The sequence below is a fragment of the Salvelinus alpinus genome, chromosome 12 (genome assembly GCF_045679555.1).
Source record: "Salvelinus alpinus chromosome 12, SLU_Salpinus.1, whole genome shotgun sequence".
NCBI classification, from domain to species: domain Eukaryota; kingdom Metazoa; phylum Chordata; class Actinopteri; order Salmoniformes; family Salmonidae; genus Salvelinus; species Salvelinus alpinus.
The window spans coordinates 40,331,777-40,357,689 of NC_092097.1; the positions used below are offsets into that span (position 1 = coordinate 40,331,777).

Consider the following 25,913-nt stretch of genomic DNA (forward strand, 5'->3'; position numbering starts at 1 on the left):
TACATACTGTAAGACAGAAGGGCGCTGTTTCAGTTGATCGGATTCTATTTTGGACTAATGTTCCAAGGTAACCTACTTTTGAAGTGATTTGTTTTTTAATCCGATGACCTCATGACTGGTTGTGTTCATGCCACATTAAAAGGTAGGTTAATACATTTTTCCAGTTAAATTACATGTCGCTACTATAAAACCTCTAAAGCAGTCATTTTCTCATGAATTTAAAAAAAAGTATTACTCTGCCATAATTTAAGCCATGCATCCCCTCGTCCTTGGCTTTACCTACAGTGGGGCAAAAAGGTATTTAGTCAGCCACCAATTGTGCAAGTTCTCCCACTTAAAAATATGAGAGAGGCCTATAATTTTCATCATTACAGGCCTCTCATCTTTTTAAGTGGGAGAACTTGCACAATTGGTGGCTGACTAAATACTTTTTTGCCCCACTGTAAATACGTGTATATAACACAGACGTTGTTAGAATCGTAATATCACAAACATAACTGGTGTTGTAGACAGTTTTAGGAGGGCTTGTCATTCTTTTATGGTTTTCACACACAGGCTATAATATCGGATTCAACAAATGATGTAGGCTAAAGTATGATGGGGGAGAATGGATGAGTTGATGAGAGGAAGCATAATTATGTAACCACCAATTGTGAATGAAGAACAGGGTGGGTCATTCTATTATATTCATCTATTCTAATTATAATCTCAATGTTATATACTCTGACCTACTTGGAGTACACCGTGATTGTGTGTGTAATTTACAATTGCAAGAATACCAAGACGAATGGATGCACTCATTAGCGTTGCTACAAAATCTGAATGAAAACGACTCCGATGGGGCCTCCAGAGTGGTGCGGTGGTCTAAGGCACTGCATCGCAGTGCCAGCTGTGCCACTAGAGATTCTGGGTTCGAGTCCAGGCTCTGTCGCCTCCGGCCGCGACCGAGAGACCAATGGGCCCAGCGTCATCCTCCCATCGCGCACTAGCGACTCCTGTGGCGGGCTGGGCGCAGTGCACGCTAACACGGTCGCCAGGTTTACGGTGTTTCCTCCGACACATTGGTGCGGCTGGCTTCCGGGTTAAGTGGGCATTGTGTCAAGAAGTAGTATGGCTTGGTTGGGTTGTGTTTCGGAGGACGCACAGCTCTCAACCTTTACCTCCCGAGTCTGTACGGGAGTTGCAGCGACAAGACTGTAACTACCAATTGGATACCACAAAATTGGGGAGAAAAAGGGGTAAAAAAAAAATGGTTTAAAGAAAACGAATCATGATGACATCTGAATATTCTTCTGAGCCTCAATCTGAACCTACACCTCTGAGTACCAAGCACAAAGATGTGTAGTCGATCAACATGTTCTATTCTCTCTCTCTCTCTGCAGTGAGACATTCTCCTTCGTGTTGACAGAGGTCGACGGCAGTAGGAGGAATGGCTACTGCAGGAGGTTACTGGTAAATTATCCATGGTGTCATTCATAGGACATGAGAATTACTCTCCGGTGTTTAGTTTCTCATGACATGTTGTTCCTGCAGCCCAGTGGCAAAGGGGCACGGCCTCCGGAGGCCTATTGCATCATCAGCCAGGTGGCCTGCTTTGGACTCTTCTCCAAGGTGAGCGGGGAGGGCGTCGTAATACACACTCACATTATATATTCACTCACTCACTTTTTTTGATCTATTATTACTAACTCATCCACGACCTGTCTCGTCCCCCTCTCCCCTTCAGAGGACACATATATTTGTACAGCTTTTTTGCTACATACATTTTACATAGGTGGTACTTTAATATACAGCAATCACAAAACAATAATACATTAACGAGCTCTTTAATCCCACCCCTCAACTCTCAGCCCATCCCACCTATCACTGTGGACCACCCTCGTTTGGTTTCCATGTGCCATGTCTTTTTTGTGCTGTGACGTTTTACATCAATTTTGAACCTTTCTAATCCCATAGTATGCACAGATTGTGAGTTTAAAGATGAAAACCTTTCCTACGAGTATTATTATATTATTGATTGACTATGGCGTTCCAAATCGCCCAACACTGCTATTTTGTAAGGTTAATTTGAAGTGAATATTTTGTTATTCCTGAACCTGTTACCAGAAACGAGCTACATAGGGGCCATACCAAAATAAATGATCTAGTGATTGTCTGTTCGCAGCAAAATCTACAGAGCTTAGATTATGATATATATTTTATAGCATTTTGTACAATCATTTATATTCAACAACTCAGTGTTGAATCAAGTGTTTTTTGTTTCAGTTCATATACCATGTGCCTTGGAATCGGGAAATCATAAAATCTCTTCCCATTTATTTAGCAACCTGTGGCTCAGCTCTGAGAAAAAAAAGAATTGTCCTCAAATGAAACTGGTATTTTTCTATTTATGCCAATCCTTTTCAGCCAATTTGTATATTTTAATATATGTAGACAAACAAGTTCTCTACCTTCTCCCTCTTCCACTTGCCTCATCCATTTTTGCGGTAATGCTGCAATCAGTTGGTTGTAACTTTGGATTCAGCAGACATTCCCATATATTTTCGATAGCTGCATATGTGATTATGAATAAATATAATGAAGTCAAGTTTGTGATTTTTATTTTTATCAATCAGTATATTTGAGTTTAACCATAGTACAAATATTATATTTTCTGGAGGACAAAATTGTAACCAGTTTTGTATGGCTTGTTTAAGAAAGAGCGATACTTTAAATAGTTTCATTTTCAATTGGTCGAAAGTTGACATTTGTAGAAAGGCAATTTAACAAAGGATGAGCCTGCCTTAAACCCAACTGGTTCTCCAGTAGATTATTAAGTATAGCCTTTAGTGAGGTTTACTACTTAAATATTTAATCATTTTAGCCCCCAAACTTCTATTCATTATATAAATAGGCACATTTAATTTTTCTGCCTTAGCGTTCCAAATAAAGTGAAGTTGCTCATATGATTAAGTAAACTGTGATCAGACCAAATACACTGCTCAAAAAAATAAAGGGAACACTTCCAAAGTCTGTTTCTGACCGTTTGAGCAGACACATGCACATTTGTGGCCTGCTGGAGGTCATTTTGCAGGGCTCTGGCAGTGCACCTCCTTGCACAAAGGCGGAGGTAGCGGTCCTGCTGCTGGGTTGTTGCCCTCCTACGGCCTCCTCCACGTCTCCTGATGTACTGGCCTGTCTCCTGGTAGCGCCTCCATGCTCTGGACACTACGCTGACAGACACAGCAAACCTTTTTGCCACAGCTCGCATTGATGTGCCATCCTGGATGAACTGCACTACCTGAGCCACTTGTGTGGGTTGTAGACTCCGTCTCATGCTACCACTAGAGTGAGAGCACCGCCAGCATTCAAAAGTGACCAAAACATCAGCCAGGAAGCATAGGAACTGAGAAGTGATCTGTGGTCACCACCTGCAGAATCACTCCTTTTTTGGGGGTGTCTTGCTAATTGCCTATAATTTCCACCTTTTGTCTATTCCATTTGCACAACAGCATGTGCAATTTATTGTCAATCAGTGTTGCTTCCTAAGTGGACAGTTTGATTTCACAGAAGTGTGATTGACTTGGAGTTACATTGTGTTTAAGTGTTCCCTTTATTTTTTTGAGCAGTGTAGTTAATCAATGGGATTTTTCTATTGAAATTGATGTTACGTTCATTGTTATCTTTTTAGATTAATACCAAGTATGTCTACTTCACCATCCGCCCATAGTATTGGTAAATTACAAGGTAATGTAAACATTGTCTTTTAACGATCAATACATAATATGGTAATACTTGTCATAATTGGGTTTTAGTCCAGAGAGGCTAGAAAACTGATCAAGCTCTCAATGGGACTGTAGAGATCCAGATTGCGGATTTTAGTATAAAACTTGAGTCATTGGCATACTTATTCTTTTTTGGAACCGTTCCCCAGATCCCCAGACATGGCTTGGTTTTTTGCTCTGACATGCACTGTCAACTGTGGGACCTTTTTATATAGACCAGTGTATGCCTTACCAAATCATGTCCAATCAATTGAGTTTACCACAGGTGGACTCCAAGTTGTAGAAACATCTCAAGGATTTTCAATGGAAACAGGATGCACCTGAGTTTAATTTCGAGTATCATAGCAAAGGGTCTGAATACTTATGTAAACAAGGTATTTCTGTTATTAAGTAAATACATTTGCAAACATTTCTAAAAACCTGTTTTCACTTTGTCATTAAGGGATATTGTGTGTAGATTGCTGAGGAAAAATATTTAATCAATTTTAGAATAAGGCTGTAACGTAACAAAATGTGGAAAAAGTCAAGGTCTGAATACTTTCCAAAGGCACTGTATGCTTAAAATATTTTGCTTCCTCTTTCAAATATATAATTTGGTGAATCATGGATGACTCCGTCATTGGTAAAGAGTTTCTGTAAATCATTTTTTGTAGCATTTCTATGTTGAACATTCAAGAAAAACATAATGTATTTTGCACTATTTTCCATCCAATTCACTTTTTTTTGTTATAAATTTACACTTGATATTTCTTGATTAAGTTCCTCCAAATGTTTTTCCTCTAACTTATTTTGTGCCACTATAGTGCAGGTTTTTATTGCCATCTACCTGCACTGTTATTTCCTCTGTTTGCTTTTAGTCTTCTCTTTTGACTAAACTGCTTTTGTTTTAATGATGAGTATTGTATTGAATGGCCTCAAAGTCCATTTTGAAAGTGTCACATACAATAAGAGGATCTACTGTGCCTATGTTGTGCAGAAAAGTCAACTTATGAATGATTTTGTCTTAGATAAGAACAAATTGTCATCCAGTAGGCTTTGATTATATTTCCAATGTCCCCATCTGCATGGAAATTCTGTAAGAGTTATGTGAAGGCCAATTAGATGATGGTCTGATCGCTTTCTGTCTCCTATTAATACTTAACTTTTGATGCCAGGAAAAAATTAGACAAGGAAGTAATGAAGATGGCTGGCTTGATTAAACCTCCTCCATGTATATCTCACTAGGTCAGGGTTTTTCAGGCTCCATATATCCACTAGTTCTAATGTATCCAGGATATTTGTTATCTCAAGTGCATGAGGGTGATTTCCTTTTCGATCCATTGAGGTACCAAAACCATATTATAATTTCCCCCCATAATAATAGATTAATTTGTTACTTGTGAGCTCAATAGATTAATATATATATTTTCAAAGAAGTGTGGATCATCATTATTTGGCACCTATAGATTCATTAACCAGATCTGTTTTTGGTCCAATAGCATATTTAAAAGAATCCATCTTCCTTGCTCTGTTTGCACTATTAGATCAAAATTGTTGTTAATTAATATAACCCCCCCCCCCCTTTTGTGTTTCTTTGCCCATGACAAAATATATTTATTTTCCATACAACCACATCTATAGTTGTAGTGCGAGTTTCCTGAAACAATAGATATTATATATATATTTTTTTAAGCCATTACAATTGTAACTGTCTAAACTTATTTCCCCACTTACCATAATGATACCCAAGTTTCAATTATACTTACCACAACCAATGTCTGTAAACTTGCCATCAAAAAGCACCATGATGATTAAGTGTCCATATACTGTAGCTGTACCATTTAATATTTGCATTATGTAACTGAGTAGACCACCAATTGTCCTAATATTCCACCCACTAAAACCTCCCCCCATATCTATGTCTGTTGTCACTAAGACACAGCCATGGCACGATAACAAAGAAGACATGCAGTACTGACAATCAAGAGTGAGAGAACCTGTAAAACCAACCTCTACCCACACACATTTTAGTTTTTATTCCAGGGTCGTTGCTCTATCACTTTGGCTAATTTACACACAGGCCTCTATCATTAGGATTGAGAATATAAGGGTAGCGTATATACAGTTGGGGTCATTTAACTCGTTTTTCAACCACTCCACAAATTTCTTGTTAACGAACTATAGTTTTGGAAAGTTAGATCTACAGTCGTGGCCAAAAGTTTTGAGAATGACACAAATATACATTTGCACAAAGTCTGTTGCCTCAGTTTGTATGATGGTGTAACAGTATAACTTTAGTACGACCCCCGACCTCGGGCGCGAACCAGGGACCCTCTGCACACATCAACAACAGTCACCCACGAAGCGTCGTTACCCATCGCTCCACAAAAGCTGCGGCCCTTGCAGAGCAAGGGGAAACACTACTTCTAGGTTTCAGAGCAAGTGACGTAACTGATTGAAACGCTATTAGCGCGTACCCGCTAACTAACTAGCCATTTCACATCCGTTACACTCACCCCCCTTTCAACCTCCTCCTTTTCCGCAGCAACCAGTGATCCGGGTCAACAGCATCAATGTAACAGTATAACTTTAGTACGTCCCCTCGCCCCGACCTCGGGTGCGAACCAGGGACCCTCTGCACACATCAACAACAGTCACCCACGAAGCGTCGTTACCCATCGCTCCACAAAAGCCGCGGCCCTTGCAGAGCAAGGGGAAACACTACTTCTAGGTTTCAGAGCAAGTGACGTAACTGATTGAAACGCTATTAGCGCGTACCCGCTAACTAACTAGCCATTTCACATCCGTTAGAATGGCAATTTGCATATACTCCAGAATGATCAGATGAATTGCAATTAATTGCAAAGTCCCTCTTTGCCATGCAAATGAACTGAATCCCCAAAAAACATTTCCACTGCATTTCAGCCCTGCCACAAAAGGACCAGCTGACATCATGTCAGTAATTCTCTCGTTAACACAGGTGTGAGTGTTGACGAGGACAAGGCTGGAGATCACTCTGTCATGCTGATTGAGTTCGAATAACAGACTGGAAGCTTCAAAAGGAGGGTGGTGCTTGGAATCATTGTTCATCCTCTGTCAACCATGGTTACCTGGAAGGAAACATGTGCCGTCATCATTGCTTTGCACAAAAAGGGCTTCACAGGCAAGGATATTGCTGCCAGTAAGATTGCACCTAAATCAACCATTTATCGGATCATCAAGAACTTCAAGGAGAACGGTTCAATTGTTGTGAAGAAGGCTTCAGGGCGCCCAAGAAAGTCCAGCAAGCGCCAGGACCGTCTCCTAAAGTTGATTCAGCTGCGGGATCGGGGCACCACCAGTACAGAGCTTGCTCAGGAATGGCAGCAGGCAGGTGTGAGTGCATCTGCACGCACAGTGAGGCAAAGACTTTTGGAGGATGGCCTGGTGTCAAGAAGGGCAGCAAAGAAGCCACTTCTCTCCAGGAAAAACATCAGGGACAGACTGATATTCTGCAAAAGTTACAGGGATTTGACTGCTGAGGACTGGGGTAAAGTCATTTTCTCTGATGAATCCCCTTTCCGATTGTTTGGGGCATCTGGAAAAAAGCTTGTCCGGAGAAGACGAGGTGAGCGCTACCATCAGTCCTGTGTCATGCCAACAGTAAAGCATCCCGAGACCATTCATGTGTGGGGTTGCTTCTCAGCCAAGGGAGTGGGCTCACTCACAATTTTGCCTAAGAACACAGCCATGAATAAAGAATGGTACCAACACATCCTCCGTGAGCAACTTCTCCCAACCATCCAGGAACAGTTTGGTGACGAACAATGCCTTTTCCAGCATGATGGAGCACCTTGTCATAAGGCAAAAGTGATAACTAAGTGGCTCGGGGAACAAAACATCGATATTTTGGGTCCATGGCCAGGAAATTCCACAGATCTTAATCCCATTGAGAACTTATGGTCAATCCTCAAGAGGCAGGTGGACAAACAAAACTCCAAGCATTGATTATGCAAGAATGGGCTGCCATCAGTCAGGATGTGGCCCAGAAGTTAATTGACAGCATGCCAGGGTGGATTGCAGAGGTCTTGAAAAAGAAGGGTCAACACTGCAAATATTGACTCCTTGCATCAACTTCATGTAATTGTCAATAAAAGCCTTTGACACTTATGAAATGCTTGTATTATACTTCAGTATTCCATAGTAACATCTGACAAATATCTAGACACTGAAGCAGCAAACTTTGGAAATTAATATTTGTGTCATTCTCAAAACTTTTGGCCACGACTGTACTTTGTGCATGACACAAGTAATTGTTCCAACAAATGTTTACAGACAGATTATTTCACTTACAATTCACTGTATCACAATTCCAGTGGGTCAGAAGTTTACATGCACTAAGTTGACTGCCTTTAAACAGCTTGGGAAATTCCAGAAAATGATGTCATGGCTTTAGAAGCTTCTGATAGGATAATTGACATCATTTGAGTCAATTGGAGGTGTACCTGTGGATGTATTTCAAGGCCTACCTTCGAACTCAGTGCCTCTTTGCTTGACATCATGGGAAAATCAAAAGAAATCAGCCAAGACCTCAGAAAATAATTATAGACCTCCACAAGTCTGGTTCATCCTTGGGAGCAATTTCCAAATGCCTGAAGGTACCACGTTCATCTGTACAAACAATAGTACGCAAGTATTAACACCATGGGACCACGCAGCCGTCATACCACTCAGGAAGGAGAAACGTTCTGTCTCCTAGAGATGAACGTACTTTGGTGCGAAAAGTGCAAATCAATCCTAGAACAACAGCAAAGGACCTTGTGAAGATGCTGGAGGAAACCGGTACAAAAGTATCTATATCCACAGTAAAAACGAGTCCTATATCGACATACCCCGAAAGGCCGCTCTGCAAGGAAGAAGCCACTGCTCCAAAACTGCCATTAAAAAAAGCCAGACTACAGTTTGCAACTGCACATGGGGACAAAGAGCGTACTTTTTGGAGAAATGTCCTCTGGTCTGATGAAACAAAAATATAACTGTTTGGCCATAATGACCATCGTTATGTTTGGAGGAAAAGGGGGAGGATAGCAAGCCGAAGACCACCATCCCAACCGTGAAGCACAGGGGTGGCAACGTGGGGGTGCTTAGCTGCAGGAGGGACTGGTGCTCTTCACAAAATAGATGGCATTATGAGGGAAAATTGTGGATATATTGAAGCAACATCTCAAGACAGCAGTCAGGAAGTTAAAGCTTGGTCGCAAATGGGTCTTCCAAATAAACAATGACCCCAAGCATACTTCCAGAGTTGTGGCAAAATGGCTTAAGCACAACAAAGTCAAGGTATTGGAGTGGCCATCACAAAGCCCTGACCTCAATCCTATAGAACATTTGTGGGCAGAACTGAAAAAGTGTGTGCGAGCAAGGAGGCCTACAAACCTGACTCAGTTACACCAGCTCTGTCAGGAGGAATGGGCCAAAATTCACCTAACTTATTGTGGGAAGCTTGTGGAAGGCTACCCAAAATGTTTTACCCAAGTTAAACAATTTAAAGGCAATGCTACCAAATACTAATTGAGTGTATGCAAACTTCTGACCCACTGGGATTGTGATGCTGAAATAAATCATTCGCTCTACTATTATTTACTAGGATTAAATGTCAGGAATTGTGAAACTGAGTTTAAATGTATTTGGCTAAAGTGTATGTAAACTTCCGACTTCAACGGTAGCTCATGTAAAAACATAATACACTTCTCACTTAGAAGCGCTTCCACAAGCCAGTTATTGTGTTAGCTCTACCGTTAACTTTAATCAGTTTAACCCAGTGTTAACCAATCCAGCCGCACACTAATATAGACAACAACCCTGTTGACAATAACCAATCCATTTGCCGGTGTGTATCGGAACAATATTCCATTTACATTTTTAAGATCTATTTTTTAAATGGAAAAAAGATAATGGCACATTAGGATCGTATAGCTTAAATTCTATTAGTTCCGATTCACATCCCCGAAAAGGGCCGGACTATATAACAGCTTCTAAGTCATAATATACCCTGATCCCTACAATTGGGCCATATTATGTCAAACTCACAAAACAAAATTGGTTTTGTATTTTACTACCTGTGCAGTCTTCAAATTTAAATAAACAAACAAAAAGAAAGGAGGAAAAAAAAGGTCAGCCTTAAAAAAGGTCAGCCTTACCCTCCGTCTTCCCCTAGATCCAAACCTGATTTTAAGTCCAAAGTTCCATATTGCATAAGTTAAATTTTTTTATCCATCGTACCCATTTCTCCTTCCCGTAAGTCCAACCTTATTTGAAGTCCACATGGTTCTGCACTGCATGAATAAAAAAACAAAGTGTTCATGCATAAAAATAAAAAAACACTTAATACACATTGCACCACATTACAATCATGTATCAGGTACTATTTCAGCAGGAGGTAGCTATCACTCACAGCCACGTTGTATTCTTCGAGTCCTTGAACTCTTGGTGGTTTATGTACAATTTATCGACCAGTAGACATTCTGCTTCTCTGCTCTGAGACTTGAAAGTGGGGTACAGGGCACGTCTTCTCTCCGCTATTGAATGGGGAAATTGTTCATTAATAGAGAATGGGGTGTTCTTCAGCTCCCTGCCCTGTTGTAGCAAGGTATTCTTCACTGAGGGTTGTTCAACTGATGTCCTCATCCACCAGGGTGACTTCTAACCCTTACAGTAGATGATCTATGCTGCGGCAGGCAAGGAGAGTGTGTGTGTGTCAGACGAAGAGAGAAACGGGCTGGTTTAATAATGACATTCCCTACTACTTCATTAGGGCGAAATTCCCTGATGAGTCAAACTGTTTATGAACAACTATATTTAGAACCTGAGAGCCACTCTTCTACATACTAGCCATACTACTACATACTACATTCATACATACATACTAGTTGGGATAAGTGTTAACTAGATGAATATAGCATTCATCAAAAGTCAGGTTGCAATACATTTACATAGGGCTGATGACACATTCTAAATGGTAGGCCTAATATGGAGGCTGGTCTACCCACAACAGAGCTTTACTACAGTATGATTGGTGCTTACAATTTATATAATTCTATGTGTTTTTCAGATCTTTGATGAGGTGGAGAAGCGCAGGCAGATCTCCATGGCGATGATCTATCCATTCATGCAGAGCCTGAGGGAGGCGCCGTTCCCTGCTCCCGGAAACACTGTCAAGATCAAGAGCTTCATACCAGAGTCTGGAACAGAGGTATGGAGTATTTATTATGGATCCCCATTAGCTGCTGCCAAAGCAGCAGCTACTCTTCCTGGGGTCCAGCAAAATTAAGGCAGTTTATACAATTTTATAAACATTACAATACATTCACAGATTTCACAACACACTGTGTGCCCTCAGGCCCCTACTCCACCACTACCACATATCTACAGTACTAAATCCATGTGTATGTATGTTATCGTGTGTGTGTCTGTGCCAATGTTTGTTGCTTCACAGTCCCCGCTGTTCCGTATAAGTTTTTTTTATATGTCATTTTACTGCTTGCATCAGTTTACTTGATGTGTAATAGAGTTCCATGTAGTCATGACTCTATGTAGTACTGTGTGCCTCCCATAGTCTGTTCTGGACTTGGGGACTGAAAAAACCTCTGGCATGTCTTGTGGGGTATGCATGGGTGTCCGAGCTGTGTGCCAGTAGTTTAGACAGACAGCTCGGTGCTTTCAACATGTCAATACCTCTCATAAATAAAAGTAGTGATGAAGTCAATCTCTCCTACACTTTCAGCCAGGAGAGATTGACATGCATATTATTAATATTAGCTCTCTGTGTACATCCAAGGGCCAGCCGTGCTGCCCTGTGCTGAGTCAATTGCAATTTTCCTAAGTCTTTTTTTTCTTCTTCTGTGTGGCACCTGACCACATGACTGAACAGTAGTCAAGGTGCGACAAAACTCGGGCTTGTAGGACCTGCCTTGTTGATAGTGTTGTTAAGAAGGCAGAGAAACGCTTTATCATGGACAGACTTCTCCCCATCTTAGCTACTACGGCATCAATATGTTTTGACCATGACACTTTACAATCTAGGGTTACTCCAAGCAGTTTAGTCATCTCAACTTGCTCAATTTCCACATTATTTATTACAAGATTTAGTTGAGGTTTAGTGAGTGTTTTGTTCCAAATTCAATGCTTTTAGTTTTAGAAATATTTAGGGCTAACTTATTCCTTGCCATCCACTCTGAAACTAACTGCAGCTTTTTGTTGAGTTTTGCAGTAAATTCAGTAGCTGACATTCATAGTGAGTCATTCGCATACATAGACACTGGCTTTACTCAGTCAGTGTCATGTCGTTAGTAAAAAAGCAAGGGGCCAAAACAGCTACCCTGGGGAATTCCTGATTCTAACTGGATTATATTTGAGGCTTCCATTAGCATATAATTAATGGGAGGGCACTGGGACTTGTGTCTGCATGTACGTTAGCTAGATTAGCTAACTAAAGTACTAGCCAGTTGGTTTCGAGGAAAGAAGAAAAATCGAATTAAATATCTGACGGGATCGCTACATCCTATGGATTTGGATACTGCTTTAAAGCAAATATCTGCAGCATTAGTAAAGATGTGATCAATACATGTTGATTATTTAATTCCTTTGCTGTTTGTAACTACCTGGTAGGTTGACTGACAACCTGATCCAGGTTGCAGGCACTGGTTACAGTTTGAAGCTTTTTCTTTTCTTGAGTGGGCAGCTTGATGAAAGCCAGTCAGTATTTAGGTCACCCAGAAAATATACCTCTGTTGATTTCACACACATTATCCAGATACTGACTGTTAGCGCTTGGTTGTCTTCCAAATGGACAATGACCCCAAGCATACTTCCAAACTTGTGGCAAATTGGCTTAAGGATAACAAAGTCAAGATATTGGAGTGGCCATCACAACCCTGACCTCAATCCTATAGAACATTTCTGGGCAGAACTAAAAAAGTGTGTGCGAGCAAGGAGTCCTACAAACCTGACTCAGTTACACCAGCTCTGTCAGGAGAAATGGGCCAAATTCAGCCAACTTATTGTGGGAAGCTTGTGGAATGCTACTCAAAACGTTTGGCCCAAGTTAAACAATTTAAAGGCAATGCTACCAAATACTAATTGAGTGTATGTAAACTTCTGACCCACTGGGAATGTGATGAAAAATTGAAATAAATAAATAATTCTCTCTACTATTATTCTGACATTTCACATTCTTAAAATAAAGTGGTGATCCTAACTGACCTAAGACGAGGAATTTTTACTAGGATTAAATGTCAGGAATTGTAAAACTGAGTTTAAATGTATTTGGCTAAGGTGTATGTAAACTTCCGACATCAACTGTATTATCCAAGTGAGTTTCAGAGATAGTCAGAATATGAATGTCATCTGTTACATGCAAGTTATTGACTTCATGGACCTTGTTTCTTAGGTTACATAGCTCATATTAACCTATTTTCAGCACTTTTCTGGGTTGCTTGATTGATAAGCATCCCAGTAAAGCATTAAAAACAGAGGTAGAATGACTACATTGAAGCTGATGGTGCAGGGTGAACTGCATGAAGTGGTCTTCCTACTATGGCACACCACCTCAGTGCTAACAGTGTAACTCTGGTTTATATGCTCATGATTACTGCTCACATTAGCTGTAGGATAAACAGATGTATTTGACGCAATTAGGGGTACATAAATTAAATTACTTGCATTGTGTTTGTCAATGCCCCTAAGATCATGTACATTTGATGCAGCATTATGACGACTCATTGTCACAATGGTAGGGATTAACTGAGCTGGTCTTGGATCATTTACCAGTCATTGTTTCAACGCAGCCTTGAATTGCATGGACAGAGTCCAGGAGCCAAGATGATTTGGATGGACTCCATCATTCCTGTAGAGTATCTTCTGTTTCCAGAAGGTGTCAAAGTGATCAATAACAGGGGTATTTAACTAAATTCCTAGAGGGTTGTGTGTCTTCTGTTTTTTTTGTTAATTCCTTTAAATTCATGGCCAATTAAGACCTAGTGGAGTTCCTAATTAATCAATAACCTTCATCGATCAATCAAGTACAGAGAAGGAGCAAAAATCCGCAGCCCTTGAGGACACGTGGAGTTTGGAGACACACACAAAGCCCTTGGCATCACGATGAGGATCGAGACCTTCATCCTAGAGTCCAGCACTGAAAGAGAGCTCTCTATCTTGCTCTCTCTCTCTCTCTCTCTTTTCCTGAAGACCTTTTGTCTCTCTGTTCCTGGCCTGTGTGTCTCCAGGTCATCAGTTTGACAAGGCCGTTGGACTCGTGGTTGGAGCATGTGGATTTCCGGACACTGTTCCGCTGTCTCACAGACGAGGAGGTGCTGCGGGTGTTTGCCTCCACCGTTCTCGAACGACGAATCATCTTCATGGCTGACGAACTCAGGTACAGCACCAACCCTAATCCTAACCCCAAAAGGACATCACTGAACCTGGGTTGTTTGGGACAAGGGCAGGCCTGTTGAATGGGTGTAAAGTTTGTACCTGCTTCACCCCCTACAGTACCCTGTCCCAGGTGTTGCATGCGGTTGCGGCACTGCTCTATCCGTTCACATGGCAACACACCTTCATCTCCATCGTTCCTTCAGTGCTGATTGATGTCGTCATGGCACCCACTCCCTACCTGCTTGGTGTGCAAAAGAACAAACTGGATGATGTCATCGACCAGAGCGACGTGAGTGTGTATGGCAGAGCAGAATGTGTTTTGTATACGTACTGTACATGTCAGCTTCAGAAAATACTATTTGATGAAGTTATGTTTTTGGGACAAAGACAGATTTTTAAAGAAAGTTAAGGGCAGCTGTTGAGTGCTGTAAACAATGTTTTACTGTTATGTTTGGGATCAGGCATTCCTGTCTCTACACTGTGACCGGCTGCAGATGGGAGAATATATCCAGTGACACTCATTAAGCTACCACTAACACAATTACAGCCTATGGAAACCAGCCAGTGTGCGTGTTATCTCCGACCTGATGATTTTGTGTGTGTATTTCTGTCTTATAAACAGATGCTCATTGTAGATCTGACAGAGGGAGCAGAGAACACCTTCATCACTTGTGTAAGTATTGCATGCACCATATTTCCCCTCAAGTTCACAAACAAAAGTACATAAATAAACTAAAACTCGTATCTCACAATCAGATTAGTAAACTAGCGTCACTACTCCCATGATTCTCATTTTGAAAGCCAACTTGATCGTGTATGTGGTTCAGACCAGTTCAGTTCAAATGTTTTTCCCTCTCTGGCTGAATGTGTGTATACTCAGAAATACCAAAACATTCTCGCTGGTCTGGCAACAACCTCTCAGATTCCTCTGTGTCCTCTCTCTCTTTGGCACAGATAGGAGATGAGAGCACCATCCTACCAGAGAAACTACAGGGGGAGCTTCTCCAGGCCTTGTGTTGTAGGAAAGACAACTCCAGTGAGTGGACCCATTCTCCATTTTGACTGACTAGAATTTTTACTCTTGTTTATAGGGCTTAAGAGGATTCTGTAAACACAGTGACTCAGGCTTTCATTGGATTTCAGATAAGACAGACTCCATCAGCAACAAATCAAACCACATGAGGGAGCATCATAGTCCATACAAACCCAATGATAGAAGTGAGATCCTCGATCATAGTCCATACAAACCCAACGATAGAAGTGAGATCCTCTGTGCAGAATGAGAGAGAAATAATGATGAAGTGGATGTGCAATGAAATGTTCTGGATGGTTGCTGTAATATGAACATAAATCTCTCTCATACCACACAGTATGAACCCTGGAATGTCCCAAGTTTATGCTAGTCTGAGTGTGGGAGGGTTGTGATGTTGGAGAAAATACTGTAGAAACATACACCCAGGGTTTGACCAGCGTCACGACCCTGGAAATTCTATTTTGGATACTGTTGACGGTGCCTAAATGGATCCAGACACAGATGCACCTCTGCAACCCCTCAGTGCTCACACACAAACCCAACCCCCATCCACACATGCCAATCCACCATGTGTTGTGGTTGCCATACAGCTTAACAGAGTTGTCTTGGAGGCTTTCCAACCAATGATTGTGTCAACAACATATTGGCTATCTCAAAGCAGACGCCACTTAAAAACTGACAATCTTCTGTGCACTTTGTGTCCAGCCTCAGAATATATGAGAGGGGTGTTGTCTGAGGCCTTTCAACCTGTGTTTGTAGACACCTCCTCAGCATCCTGACTGGATCATCTGTATTCTCTGTACTCCGTTTTCTATCTAGCCTCGGAGGAGTTGAATAAGGTGGTCTCGGAGGCCTTCCTCTCCTTCTTTGTGAAGACTGTGGGTCACTTCCCCTCCTATGTTAAACGCAGAAGCGGCGGGCAGCCTGGAGTATTCCAGATCAACAGCTTCTGCAAGGCCTCCGAGCCGAAGGCCAGCCGCCAATTTGTCAAACGCTTCATCCAGACACAGATGTTTGACCTCTTCATCCAGGAAGTGGAGAGACAGCCCACACAGGAAGGTCTGGTTGCATCACTTTCTGAAACAATAGAATAGGATGGAATAGAATACAACTTGAATTTTATTTGGTTTATTTGGATAGGGACAAGTACAAACGCATTGAATAAACAATGGTCCAGTGCATGTACTATAGTCTTTCTAAGGTTCTAATAGAAACAAAAGAAAGAAATGTATAACCACTAAATCACATATCACTACATTAATGCAATTATATGCACAAAGCAAAATGTCATAGTTTACAATTAGATGCACAAAGCAAATATCATACATACAGTGAGCTCCAAAAGTATTGGGACAGTGACATGTTCCTTATTTTTGGCTCTGTACTCCAGCACTTTGGATTTGAAATGATACATTGACTGAGGTTAAGTGCATACTGTCAGCTTGCATTTGAGCGTGTTTTCATCGATTTTGGGTGAGCCGTTCAGAAATTACAGCACTTCTTGTACATGGTTCCCCCATTTTTAGGGGACCAAAATAATTGGGATACGGATAGTCCTGAATTGATCGTAAATAATGAGTGAGAAAGTTACAGACCCACAAATATAAACTCAGCAAAAAAAGAAACATCCCTTTTTCAGGACCCTGTCTTTCAAAGATCATTCGTAAAAATCCAAATAACTTCACAGATCTTCATTGTAAAGGGTTTAAACACTGTTTCCCATGCTTGTTCAATGAACCATAAACAATTAATGAACATGCACATGTGGAACGGTCGTTTAGACACTAACAGCTTACAGACGGTAGGCAATTAAGGTCACAGTTATGAAAACTTAGAACACTAAAGAGGCCTTTCTACGGACTCTGAAAAACACCAAAAGAAATATGTCCCTGCTCATCTGCGTGAACGTGCCTTTAGCATGCTGCAAGGAGGCATGAGGACTGCAGATGTGGCCAGGGCAATAAATTACAATGTCCGTACTGTGAGACGCCTAAGACAGCGCTACAGGGAGACAGTTACCCCACATCATTTGAGTCAATTGGAGGTGTACCTGTGGATGTATTTCAAGGCCTACCTTCAAACTCAGTGCCTCATGGGAAAATGAAAAGAAATGAGCCAAGACCTCAGGCAAAAAATTGTAGACCACAAGTCTGGTTCATCCTTGTGAGCAATTTCCAACCGCTTGAAGGTACCACGTTCATCTGTACAAACAATAGTACGCAAGTATAAACACCATGGGACCACGCAGCCGTCATACCGCTCAGGATGGAGATGTGTTCTGTCTCCTAGAGATGAACGTACTTTGGTGCGAAAATCAATCCCAGAACAGCAAAGGACCTTGTGAAGATGCTGGAGGAAACGGGTACAAAAGTATCTATATCCACAGTTAAACGAGTCCTATATCAACATGATCTGAAAGGCTGCTCAGCAAGGAAGAAGTTTGCAACTGCATATGGGGACAAAGATTGTACTTTTTGGAGAACTGTCCTCTGGTCTGATGAAACAAAAATAGAACTGTTTGGCCATAATGACCATCGTTATGTTTGGAGGAAAAAGGGGGAGATTTGCAAGTCCAAAGAACCATCCCAACCGTGAAGCACGGGGGTGGCAGCATCATGTTGTGGGGGTGCTTTGCTGCAGGAGGGACAGGTGCACTTCACAAAATAGATTGCATCATGAGGAAGGGCAATCATGTGGATATATTGAAGCAACGTCTCAAGACATCAGTCAGGATTTAAAGCTTGGTTGCAAATGTGTCTTCCAAATGGACAACGACCCCAAGCATACTTCAAATGTTGTGGCAAAATGGCTTAAGGACAACAAAATCAAGGTATTGGAGTGGCATCACAAAGCCCTTACCTCAATCCTATAGAACATTTGTGGGCCAAACTGAATAAGTGTGTGTGAGCAAGGAGGCCTACAAACCTGACTCGGTTACACCAGCTCTGTCAGGAGGAATGTGCCAAAATTCACCCAATTTATTCTGGGAAGCTTGTGGAAGGCTACCCTAAACGTTTGATCCAAGTTAAACAATTTAAAGGCAGTGTTACCAAATGCTAATTGAGTGTATGTAAACTTCTGACCCACTGGGAATGTGATGAAAGAAATAATTCTCTCTCATTCTGACATTTCACATTCTTAAAATTAATTGATGATCCTAACTGACCTAAAACAGAATTTTTACTAGGATTAAGTTTAAATGTATTTGGCATGAATGGCCTCGGGATGCTTTACTGTTGGCATGACACAGGACTGATGGTAGCGCTCACCTTGTCTTCTCCGGACAAGCTTTTTTCCGGATGCCCCCAAACAATCGGAAAGGGGATTCATCAGAGAAAATGACTTTACCCCAGTCCTCAGCAGTCAAATCCCTGTAACTTTTGCAGAATATCAGTCTGTCCCTGATGTTTTTCCTGGAGAGAAGTGGCTTCTTTGCTGCCCTTCTTGACACCAGGCCATCCTCCAAAAGTCTTTGCCTCACTGTGCGTGCAGATGCACTCACACCTGCCTGCTGCCATTCCTGAGCAAGCTCTGTACTGGTGGTGCCCCGATCCCGCAGCTGAATCAACTTTAGGAGACGGTCCTGGCGCTTGCTGGACTTTCTTGGGCGCCCTGAAGCCTTCTTCACAACAATTGAACCGTTCTCCTTGAAGTTCTTGATGATCCGATAAATGGTTGATTTAGGTGCAATCTTACTGGCAGCAATATCCTTGCCTGTGAAGCCCTTTTTGTGCAAAGCAATGATGACGGCACATGTTTCCTTCCAGGTAACCATGGTTGACAGAGGATGAACAATGATTCCAAGCACCACCCTCCTTTTGAAGCTTCCAGTCTGTTATTCAACCTCAATCAGCATGACAGAGTGATCTCCAGCCTTGTTCTCGTCAACACTCACACCTGTGTTAACGAGAGAATTACTGACATGATGTCAGCTGGTCCTTTTGTGGCAGGGTTGAAATGCAGTGTAAATGTTTTGAGGATTCTGTTCATTTGCATGGCAAAGAGGGACTTTGCAACTAATTGCAATTCATCTGATCACTCTTCATAACATTCTGGAGTATATGCAAATTGCCATCATACAAATTGAGGCAGCAGACTTTGTGAAAATATATTTGTTTCAGTCTCAACTCTTGGCCACGACTGTAGAATTTGTGTCTAACGTTATTTGTTATCTTTGCCATGAAATGAGAAGCAGCAGAACTGAAACCTCACTAGACCTGCACATTCCTCACTCACTAGATGTGCAATTATAGTGTTATTACACTCAAATCAGTTTGTTAGATCTAGAAAATTATTGTCTTCTGATGTGATTTAAGCATTGACATGGACTCAGAACATCCAATTTCTTTGTTTCTCTATGAACAACTCTTTTTTGGGGGGGGGAGGGTGAAAAACGACAATATAAAACCAGAAAATATTTAACTGAACATAACTTGGGAAAACATAATTTGGGGGGGTAATTCACAGATTTAAGAGGGCCCCCCCTTAGTTGTTTATTAATCATTATTTTAAAAGGTACAATACATGACTTGAAAGTTTGTGGACACCTGCTATTCTGACATCTCATTCCAAAATCATGGGCATTTAATATGGACTTGGTCCCCCCCTTTGCTGTAATAACAGCCTCCACTCTTCTGGGAAGGCTTTTCACTAGATGTTGGGATATTGCTGCGAGGACTTGCTTCCATTCAGACACGAGCATTAGTGAGGTTGGGTACTGATGTTGGGCGATTAGGCCTGGCTCGCAGTTGGCGTTCCAATTCATCCCAAATGTGTTCGATGGAGTTGAGGTCAGGGCTCTTTGCAGGCCAGTCAAGTTCTTCCACACCGATCTCGACAAACCATTTTCTTTAAGGATCTCGCTTTGTGCGCAGGGGCATTGTCATGCTGAAACAGAAAGGGCCTTCCCCAAATTGTTGCCACAAAGTTGGAAGCACAGAATTGTCTAGAATTTCATTGTGTGCTGTAGTGTTAAGATTCCACTTCACTGTAACTAAGGGGCCTAGCTCGAACCACGAAAAACAGCCCCAGACCATAATTCCTCCTCCACCAAACTTTACAGCTGGCACTATGCATTGGGGCTGGTACCGTTCTCCTGGCATCCGCCAAACCCAGATTTATCTGTCGGACTGCCAGGTCGCGAAGCGAGATTCATCACTCGAACGCATTTCCACTGCTCCAGAGTCCAATGGCGGCGAGCTTTACACCACTCCAGCCGACATTTGGCATTGCTCATGGTGATCTTAGGTTTGTGTGTGGCTACTCGGCCATGGAAACGCATGTCATTAAGCTTCTGACGCACAGTTCTTGCGCTGACGTTGCTTCCAGAGGCAGTTTGGAACTCGGTAGTGAGTGTTGCTTCAGCCCTCGGCGGTCTCATTCTGTGAGCTTGTGTGGTCTACCACTTTGCGGCTGAGCCGTTGTTGCTCCTAGATGTTTCCACTTCACAATAACAACACTTATAGTTGACCGGGGCAGCTCTAGCAGACATTTGACGAACTGACTTGTTGGAAAGGTTTAATCCTATGACAGTGCCACATTGAAAGTATCTGAGCTCTACAGTGAGGCCATTCTACTGGCAATGTTTGTTTATGGAGAGTGCATGGCTGTGTGCTCGATTTTTATACATCTGTCAGCAATGGGTGTGGCTGAAATAGCCAAATCCACTCATTTGAAGGGGTGTCCACATACTTTTGTGTATATTGACAGAAAATATAGTGCACCGGGAAAGAGTTGTAAAAGAGAGGAGATTAGAAGAATGTGCCTATTTGAAAGCTATGAGTAGCGCGGGACATGTTTTCATTTAAAAAAACATTTTTTTTATAACCTCAAGACCATTGAGACACAAGCTTCACATGTGCAAATCTGATTAAGTGTTCAAAGCTCAGTACAGTTTTTCAAGATGTGACTGTGATGGTACTGTATATGCTTTTGGTCTAGGATTTTCAAAGCATTGGAACAGTGACTCTCTAGGGGTCTCGGCACTGTTGCAAGCCACCGAGTCCAGATGTTCTGTCAGTTGTTTAGAGACATCAGCACAGGTTTTACCAGACACATGGACAAGAGTCATTGGTCTACAGTTGAAGGCTGGCACTTGGGCAGATCTATGGTAGATAATTGATGTACAACAAACAGATTTGGGCCAAGCACCGACCAAAGCTGGAGGAAGATGTGTGGTTAACAACAAAAAATAACTTTTTCATAGGAGCATATTCACTTACCAAGATTCACCTACCTAGCATTGAATAAATTGTTTTTCACGTTGTTGTTTTTTGTAGGATTCTTCCACCAAAAAATTGCAGAGTACCAACAAAGTAAGAAGAAAGAGAAGGCAAAGAGAGGCTGGGTGAGAGGACTTGTGGTGTAAATGTAGGCGTCCTCAGACAAATTGATTCTGATCATGTGTACATTTGTGATGCTGGATAAGGGTGAGGCTACAGGAAGTTGCTGCTGTCTCAGTGGAGCGGAGATGGTGACAATCGAAGTCTGCAGTATTTTCTCTTGCGTGTAAAAATTGTAGGCTACTTCCCTGTCATGTTGAATGAATGTGTGCTAAAGATGAAGAAACACTTAAACATGTTTTTGTCAATGTTTCTAGGTTTATTGAAGGATGTGTTACTTCTGTTGTGATGACTTGGCAAAAGGTTTATTTATTGCACTTTTGTGCTGCAAGATGCTCTTACATTCATAACTAAACATACCTATGAGTATTTCATATTATTCTAAATATTTTATGTTTATGCCTACTGAGTGCCTTTATAAATTGTTATTTTGTTTATTTAAGCTGTGGGTATGAATGTGAAAGTTAGGATGTGAATAAGCACTTTTTTTTTTTAATTGTGAATAAAAGTTGGACCAATGATGTTTTAACATGCCTTTTTAAGTTAGCATTCACGAGATTGGTGTATATATTAGGATCCCCATTAGCCGCTGTAAAAGCATCAACTACTCTTCCTGAGATCCCCATGAAACATCACATAATACACAGTACAGAACATTATTAGTCAAGGACTGAAATACATAGATTTAAAACGTCACACACAGCCTACATATCAGTACATACACACAAACTAAGTCTAATACACGGCACAATGCAAATTACAATTCAATATATGAAATGGCTTTCTCTTCACAGTCCCCTTTGTGCAGTAAATTGTTATTTTATGTTTATTTAAACTGGTTGTCTTGGTAGCTTGAGTTACCTAGGGTGGTAGAGTTCTATGTAGTCATGGCTCTATTTAATATTGTGTTTTTCCCAGCCTCTGTTCTGGACCTGGGGACTGTGAAGCGGCCTCTGGTTGCATGTCTTGTGTTGTGTCCGAACTGTGTGCCAACTGCTTGAACAGACAGTTCCCTTCAACACATCAATACCTCCCACAAAGACCAATAGTGATGCAGTAAATCTCTCCTAAACTTTGAGCCAGGAGAGACTTACATGCTTGTTGCTGACACTTCCCCTCCGTATACATTTTAAGTGCGATACGTGCTGCATTGTTCTGGACCAACTACAATTTACCACTGGGTTTCTGTTTCTTTGCCACGTGACCATACAGTAGTCCAGGTGCGACAAAACTAGGGCCTGTACGACCTGTCTGGTCGACTGAGATGTCAAGAACCATTGAGATGATCTTTGACACTCATACATCACATCCGGAGCATGAAATAGCGTCCCTAGCAACCAGTGCCAGAGAGCGAGAGACAAATCAATAATTTGTCGAGTTTTTATCTCTGTCATCACGATTAAGCACACACATTTTACATTACTGCGGTGTGCAATGGAGCAGGATGAGCATCCACAACGATTACGTTTTCCAAACGGAGCTGTCCTGAGGAACGAATCACTTCCGCCACTACCTAGAAAGACTATGGCGGAGAAACGTCGGTCCGGGGGAACTTCGGGGATGTCCGAATCCAAACCGACCAAGACCGACACCGAGCGGGAGTTCCTATCGCAGGCGGGAGTCGGGGAGTTACTCCGAGGGGCTCTGCTAAAGATGGTAGAGGCCAGGTCGGAGGACCCAATGGGTTTTTTGGCAGACCATTTCTGTAATCAGGCCTCCGAGGCTGAGAATGGGACGGGTGGATGCTGCAGCGATGGAGATTTGCTAAACCTCGGCGCAGGCGCACACGAGCAGCAGCAGCTGAGCCGAGCCCTATGGCACCTGCGTCTAGCGCATCACTCTCAGAGGTAAACCAGAAAGAACATGCATTTTGCGACTGCCAAGCTAAAGTCTATGTTCTCGTTTTATCTCACAATGAAATAACACAACCCACTCTGCAAAAACGGCTTCAATCAACCGTGTTTCCATGTGATATTAATAAAAAATATATGTGTGGTGTTGAATCAACGTGGAAAACTGATTGGATTTGCTAAAAGTCATCAACATACTTTTTTACCTAAATCCAATGACCAGGTGACATTTTTGGTTGAATTTACGTTAGTTAACAACTGCTCAACCAAATGTTAATCATAACTAGACGTTGAACTGATGTCTGTTCCCAGTGGAAATGATCCATGTGTGCCTGTGCACGTGTACCAGTAGAGACTGCTGAGGGGAGGACAGCTCATAATAATGGCTGGAACGGTGCCAACGGAATGGCATCAAACACATGGAAACCATGTATTTGACATCATTCGACAGCTCCGGCCGTTACCACGAGCCTGTCCTCCTGTGATGTGTACGTCCACGTGTGTATGTATTCAGATCTGCCTTCAGCAACAACGTCCGTGTGGCCTACGACCTGCTAACGCAGACAGGGCCCCAGCGGCGAGGAGCAGTGGGTCCCAGTGGCCCTGCTGGTCAATGCAGCTCTAACAGCCCAGGTGGGGGGGTCAGGGGCCGCCTCTACACACACACCCTCCAGGTAGGGTATACAATTGACAAGTCATACTGTAAACACTGATGGTTTCAGAAACCATTCATTTCCATTGTGCCCTTGAGCAAGGCACTTAGGTCAGCGTTATAGCGTGATTGACATTTAAAGATCATTTTTGATTGAGCAGACATATGCAGCATTTACCGTGAATGTGGTCTCCGTGAATGAGGAAACATTGCCTTTTAAGTTTCACTGTAAAGTCTACACCTGTTGTATTCAGTGCGTGACAATAAATAAATATGATATATATTATATATATGGTGCATAGCCTAAAAGGGGAGATCGGATAGAATCTAGCCCTTAACCTCTGCAGCTAACCCTGTGTGGTCTTCTCAAGTGCTGTGTTTGTGTGTTGTCTGAGGTATTTGGGAGCAGAGTAAAATACCAATTTCTGTTGTAGATGGACATCTAAGTATTTTGTTCTGCTATATTCTACTCTAAAGTGTCTCTGCAGCGAGGGAGGTGTCCCCATCTCCACTTCAGCACCTCTGCTACGCCGGCTCCACTGCCAGGACCATGAGGCCGTGCCCTACGACATCTTCAGGCACGGTGTGCTGACGTGTGCTGTGTTTTCTGACTACATCCGGCGGGCGCAGAGGCTGTACGCGGAGGTCTGCGGCCCAGCTGAGGGGCCTGCTGGTCGGACACTATGTCTGGCTGTGCTGGGCACCCTCCATGAAGCCCTGGAGACCTCCCGGTCTGATGGTGGCTCCTCAGATGCTAACCACTACTCTAATGCTAACGCTAAGGCCAATCCCTACCTAGAGGCTAAGGTTAGCCGCTACCTGGAGGCGAGTGCTAAGATCTCGCCCGGTAAGCTGGCCCAGGCTATGGCTGGAGCGGAGCCAGCCGGGGGCAACATGGACGCCAAGGAGTTTGAGGACGCTGCGGCAGAGCTCTTTATCGATCGAGTAAGAGTTGTGTGTTAGCTGCTGGTGTATTCTCGTTCCTATAATGCCTGCACTGTTCCTTGTAATGTAGTGTCAGATCCTAGTATAATGAGATGTGTGTATGACTTTCCTCGTTCTTATGAAGCACTTGAAGAACATACAGCATGGCTAAATATATACTGTATAATATAGTACGATCATGTAAATATGATTCAATATACCAATAAATGTCAGAACTGGATTTTGCTTATTCATGCTTTCATTTATAATGTAATGAAAACATCTGTTACAAGTAGGGCTATCACGGTCATTCAATTTTGTCACCCGGTGATTGTCATCAAATAACTGCCGGTCTCACGATAATTGACCATTAATTAACAAACCCATTTAGCATCTCATGGCTTCCACCCAGAGCCTACAAGCCACTGAATCAGACCTCTGGGACATCTACATTAAAAAAATAAGAAATCCATGTAATTTAGCCTACACCATTACAATAAATCCATAATTAATTTTAGGCTGGTCTAAAGAAACATGACATGAAGAAAAATGTAGTCTATTTTGGAAGAACAGAATGGCATACTCTGAGTTGTCCTTATGTTAGGCTCTGATCTGGCTATTCCATATGGTTGTGGGTTACATTAGTTCATTTAGCAGACAGCAATTGCTTAGAATTCCGTGGAATTATTTTATAGTATGAAGAATACAATTTGAACATAGCTGAATAAAATAAAGGATATTTTCTCCAAACAATTTGAGGAAGTGCGCACATGCGGCTATTCTGTGTTGAGCGGTTAACAAAGAAACAGGTACTCCTGCAGTGCATTCGTTAAGCATTCAGACCCCCTGACTTTCCACATTTTGTTACGTTACAGCCTTATTCTAAAATGGATTAAAACATTTTCCTCATCAATCTACACACAATACCCCATAATGACAAATCTAAAACAGGTTTTTAGA

At 42.1% G+C, this 25,913-nt stretch overlaps 2 protein-coding genes across 7 annotated transcripts in view; both read left to right on the plus strand.

The window, feature by feature from the left end:
- LOC139536077 (DENN domain-containing protein 2D-like) overlaps positions 1 to 22,056 on the plus strand; it is a 29,141-nt gene extending 7,085 nt beyond the window's left edge. For 3 of the 6 annotated variants that reach the window (XM_071336216.1, XM_071336217.1, XM_071336218.1), the window contains 10 exons: positions 1,383 to 1,452; positions 1,534 to 1,611; positions 10,834 to 10,974; positions 14,006 to 14,154; positions 14,271 to 14,442; positions 14,776 to 14,826; positions 15,108 to 15,189; positions 15,297 to 15,413; positions 16,006 to 16,245; positions 21,465 to 22,056. In XM_071336216.1, coding sequence (XP_071192317.1) covers positions 1,383 to 1,452; positions 1,534 to 1,611; positions 10,834 to 10,974; positions 14,006 to 14,154; positions 14,271 to 14,442; positions 14,776 to 14,826; positions 15,108 to 15,189; positions 15,297 to 15,413; positions 16,006 to 16,245; positions 21,465 to 21,553 — 1,189 coding nt within the window. In that variant the 3' untranslated portion in view covers positions 21,554 to 22,056. The remainder of the gene's footprint in view (positions 1 to 1,382; positions 1,453 to 1,533; positions 1,612 to 10,833; positions 10,975 to 14,005; positions 14,155 to 14,270; positions 14,443 to 14,775; positions 14,827 to 15,107; positions 15,190 to 15,296; positions 15,414 to 16,005; positions 16,246 to 21,464) is intronic. The other 3 variants (XM_071336219.1, XM_071336220.1, XM_071336221.1) reach the window with 3 other exon arrangements.
- A 788-nt stretch (positions 22,057 to 22,844) lies between these two features.
- tpgs1 (tubulin polyglutamylase complex subunit 1) lies at positions 22,845 to 25,194 on the plus strand. The gene is made up of 3 exons (XM_071336222.1): positions 22,845 to 23,374; positions 23,892 to 24,051; positions 24,507 to 25,194. The coding sequence occupies exons 1-3, from the start codon at positions 22,962 to 22,964 to the stop codon at positions 24,990 to 24,992; spliced, it is 1,059 nt and encodes a 352-aa protein (XP_071192323.1). The 5' UTR covers positions 22,845 to 22,961; the 3' UTR covers positions 24,993 to 25,194.
- Positions 25,195 to 25,913: the final 719 nt, after the last annotated feature.

What these genes read in the sequence shown, in the direction of transcription:
- tpgs1 (XM_071336222.1), top strand. Translation starts at nt 22,962, where the DNA reads ATGGAGCAGGATGAGCATCCACAACGATTACGTTTTCCAAACGGAGCT. An exon ending in CTAGCGCATCACTCTCAGAG is followed by an intron (nt 23,375 to 23,891) that starts GTAAACCAGAAA and finishes GTATGTATTCAG; the next exon opens with ATCTGCCTTCAGCAACAACG. An exon ending in TCTACACACACACCCTCCAG is followed by an intron (nt 24,052 to 24,506) that starts GTAGGGTATACA and finishes TCTACTCTAAAG; the next exon opens with TGTCTCTGCAGCGAGGGAGG.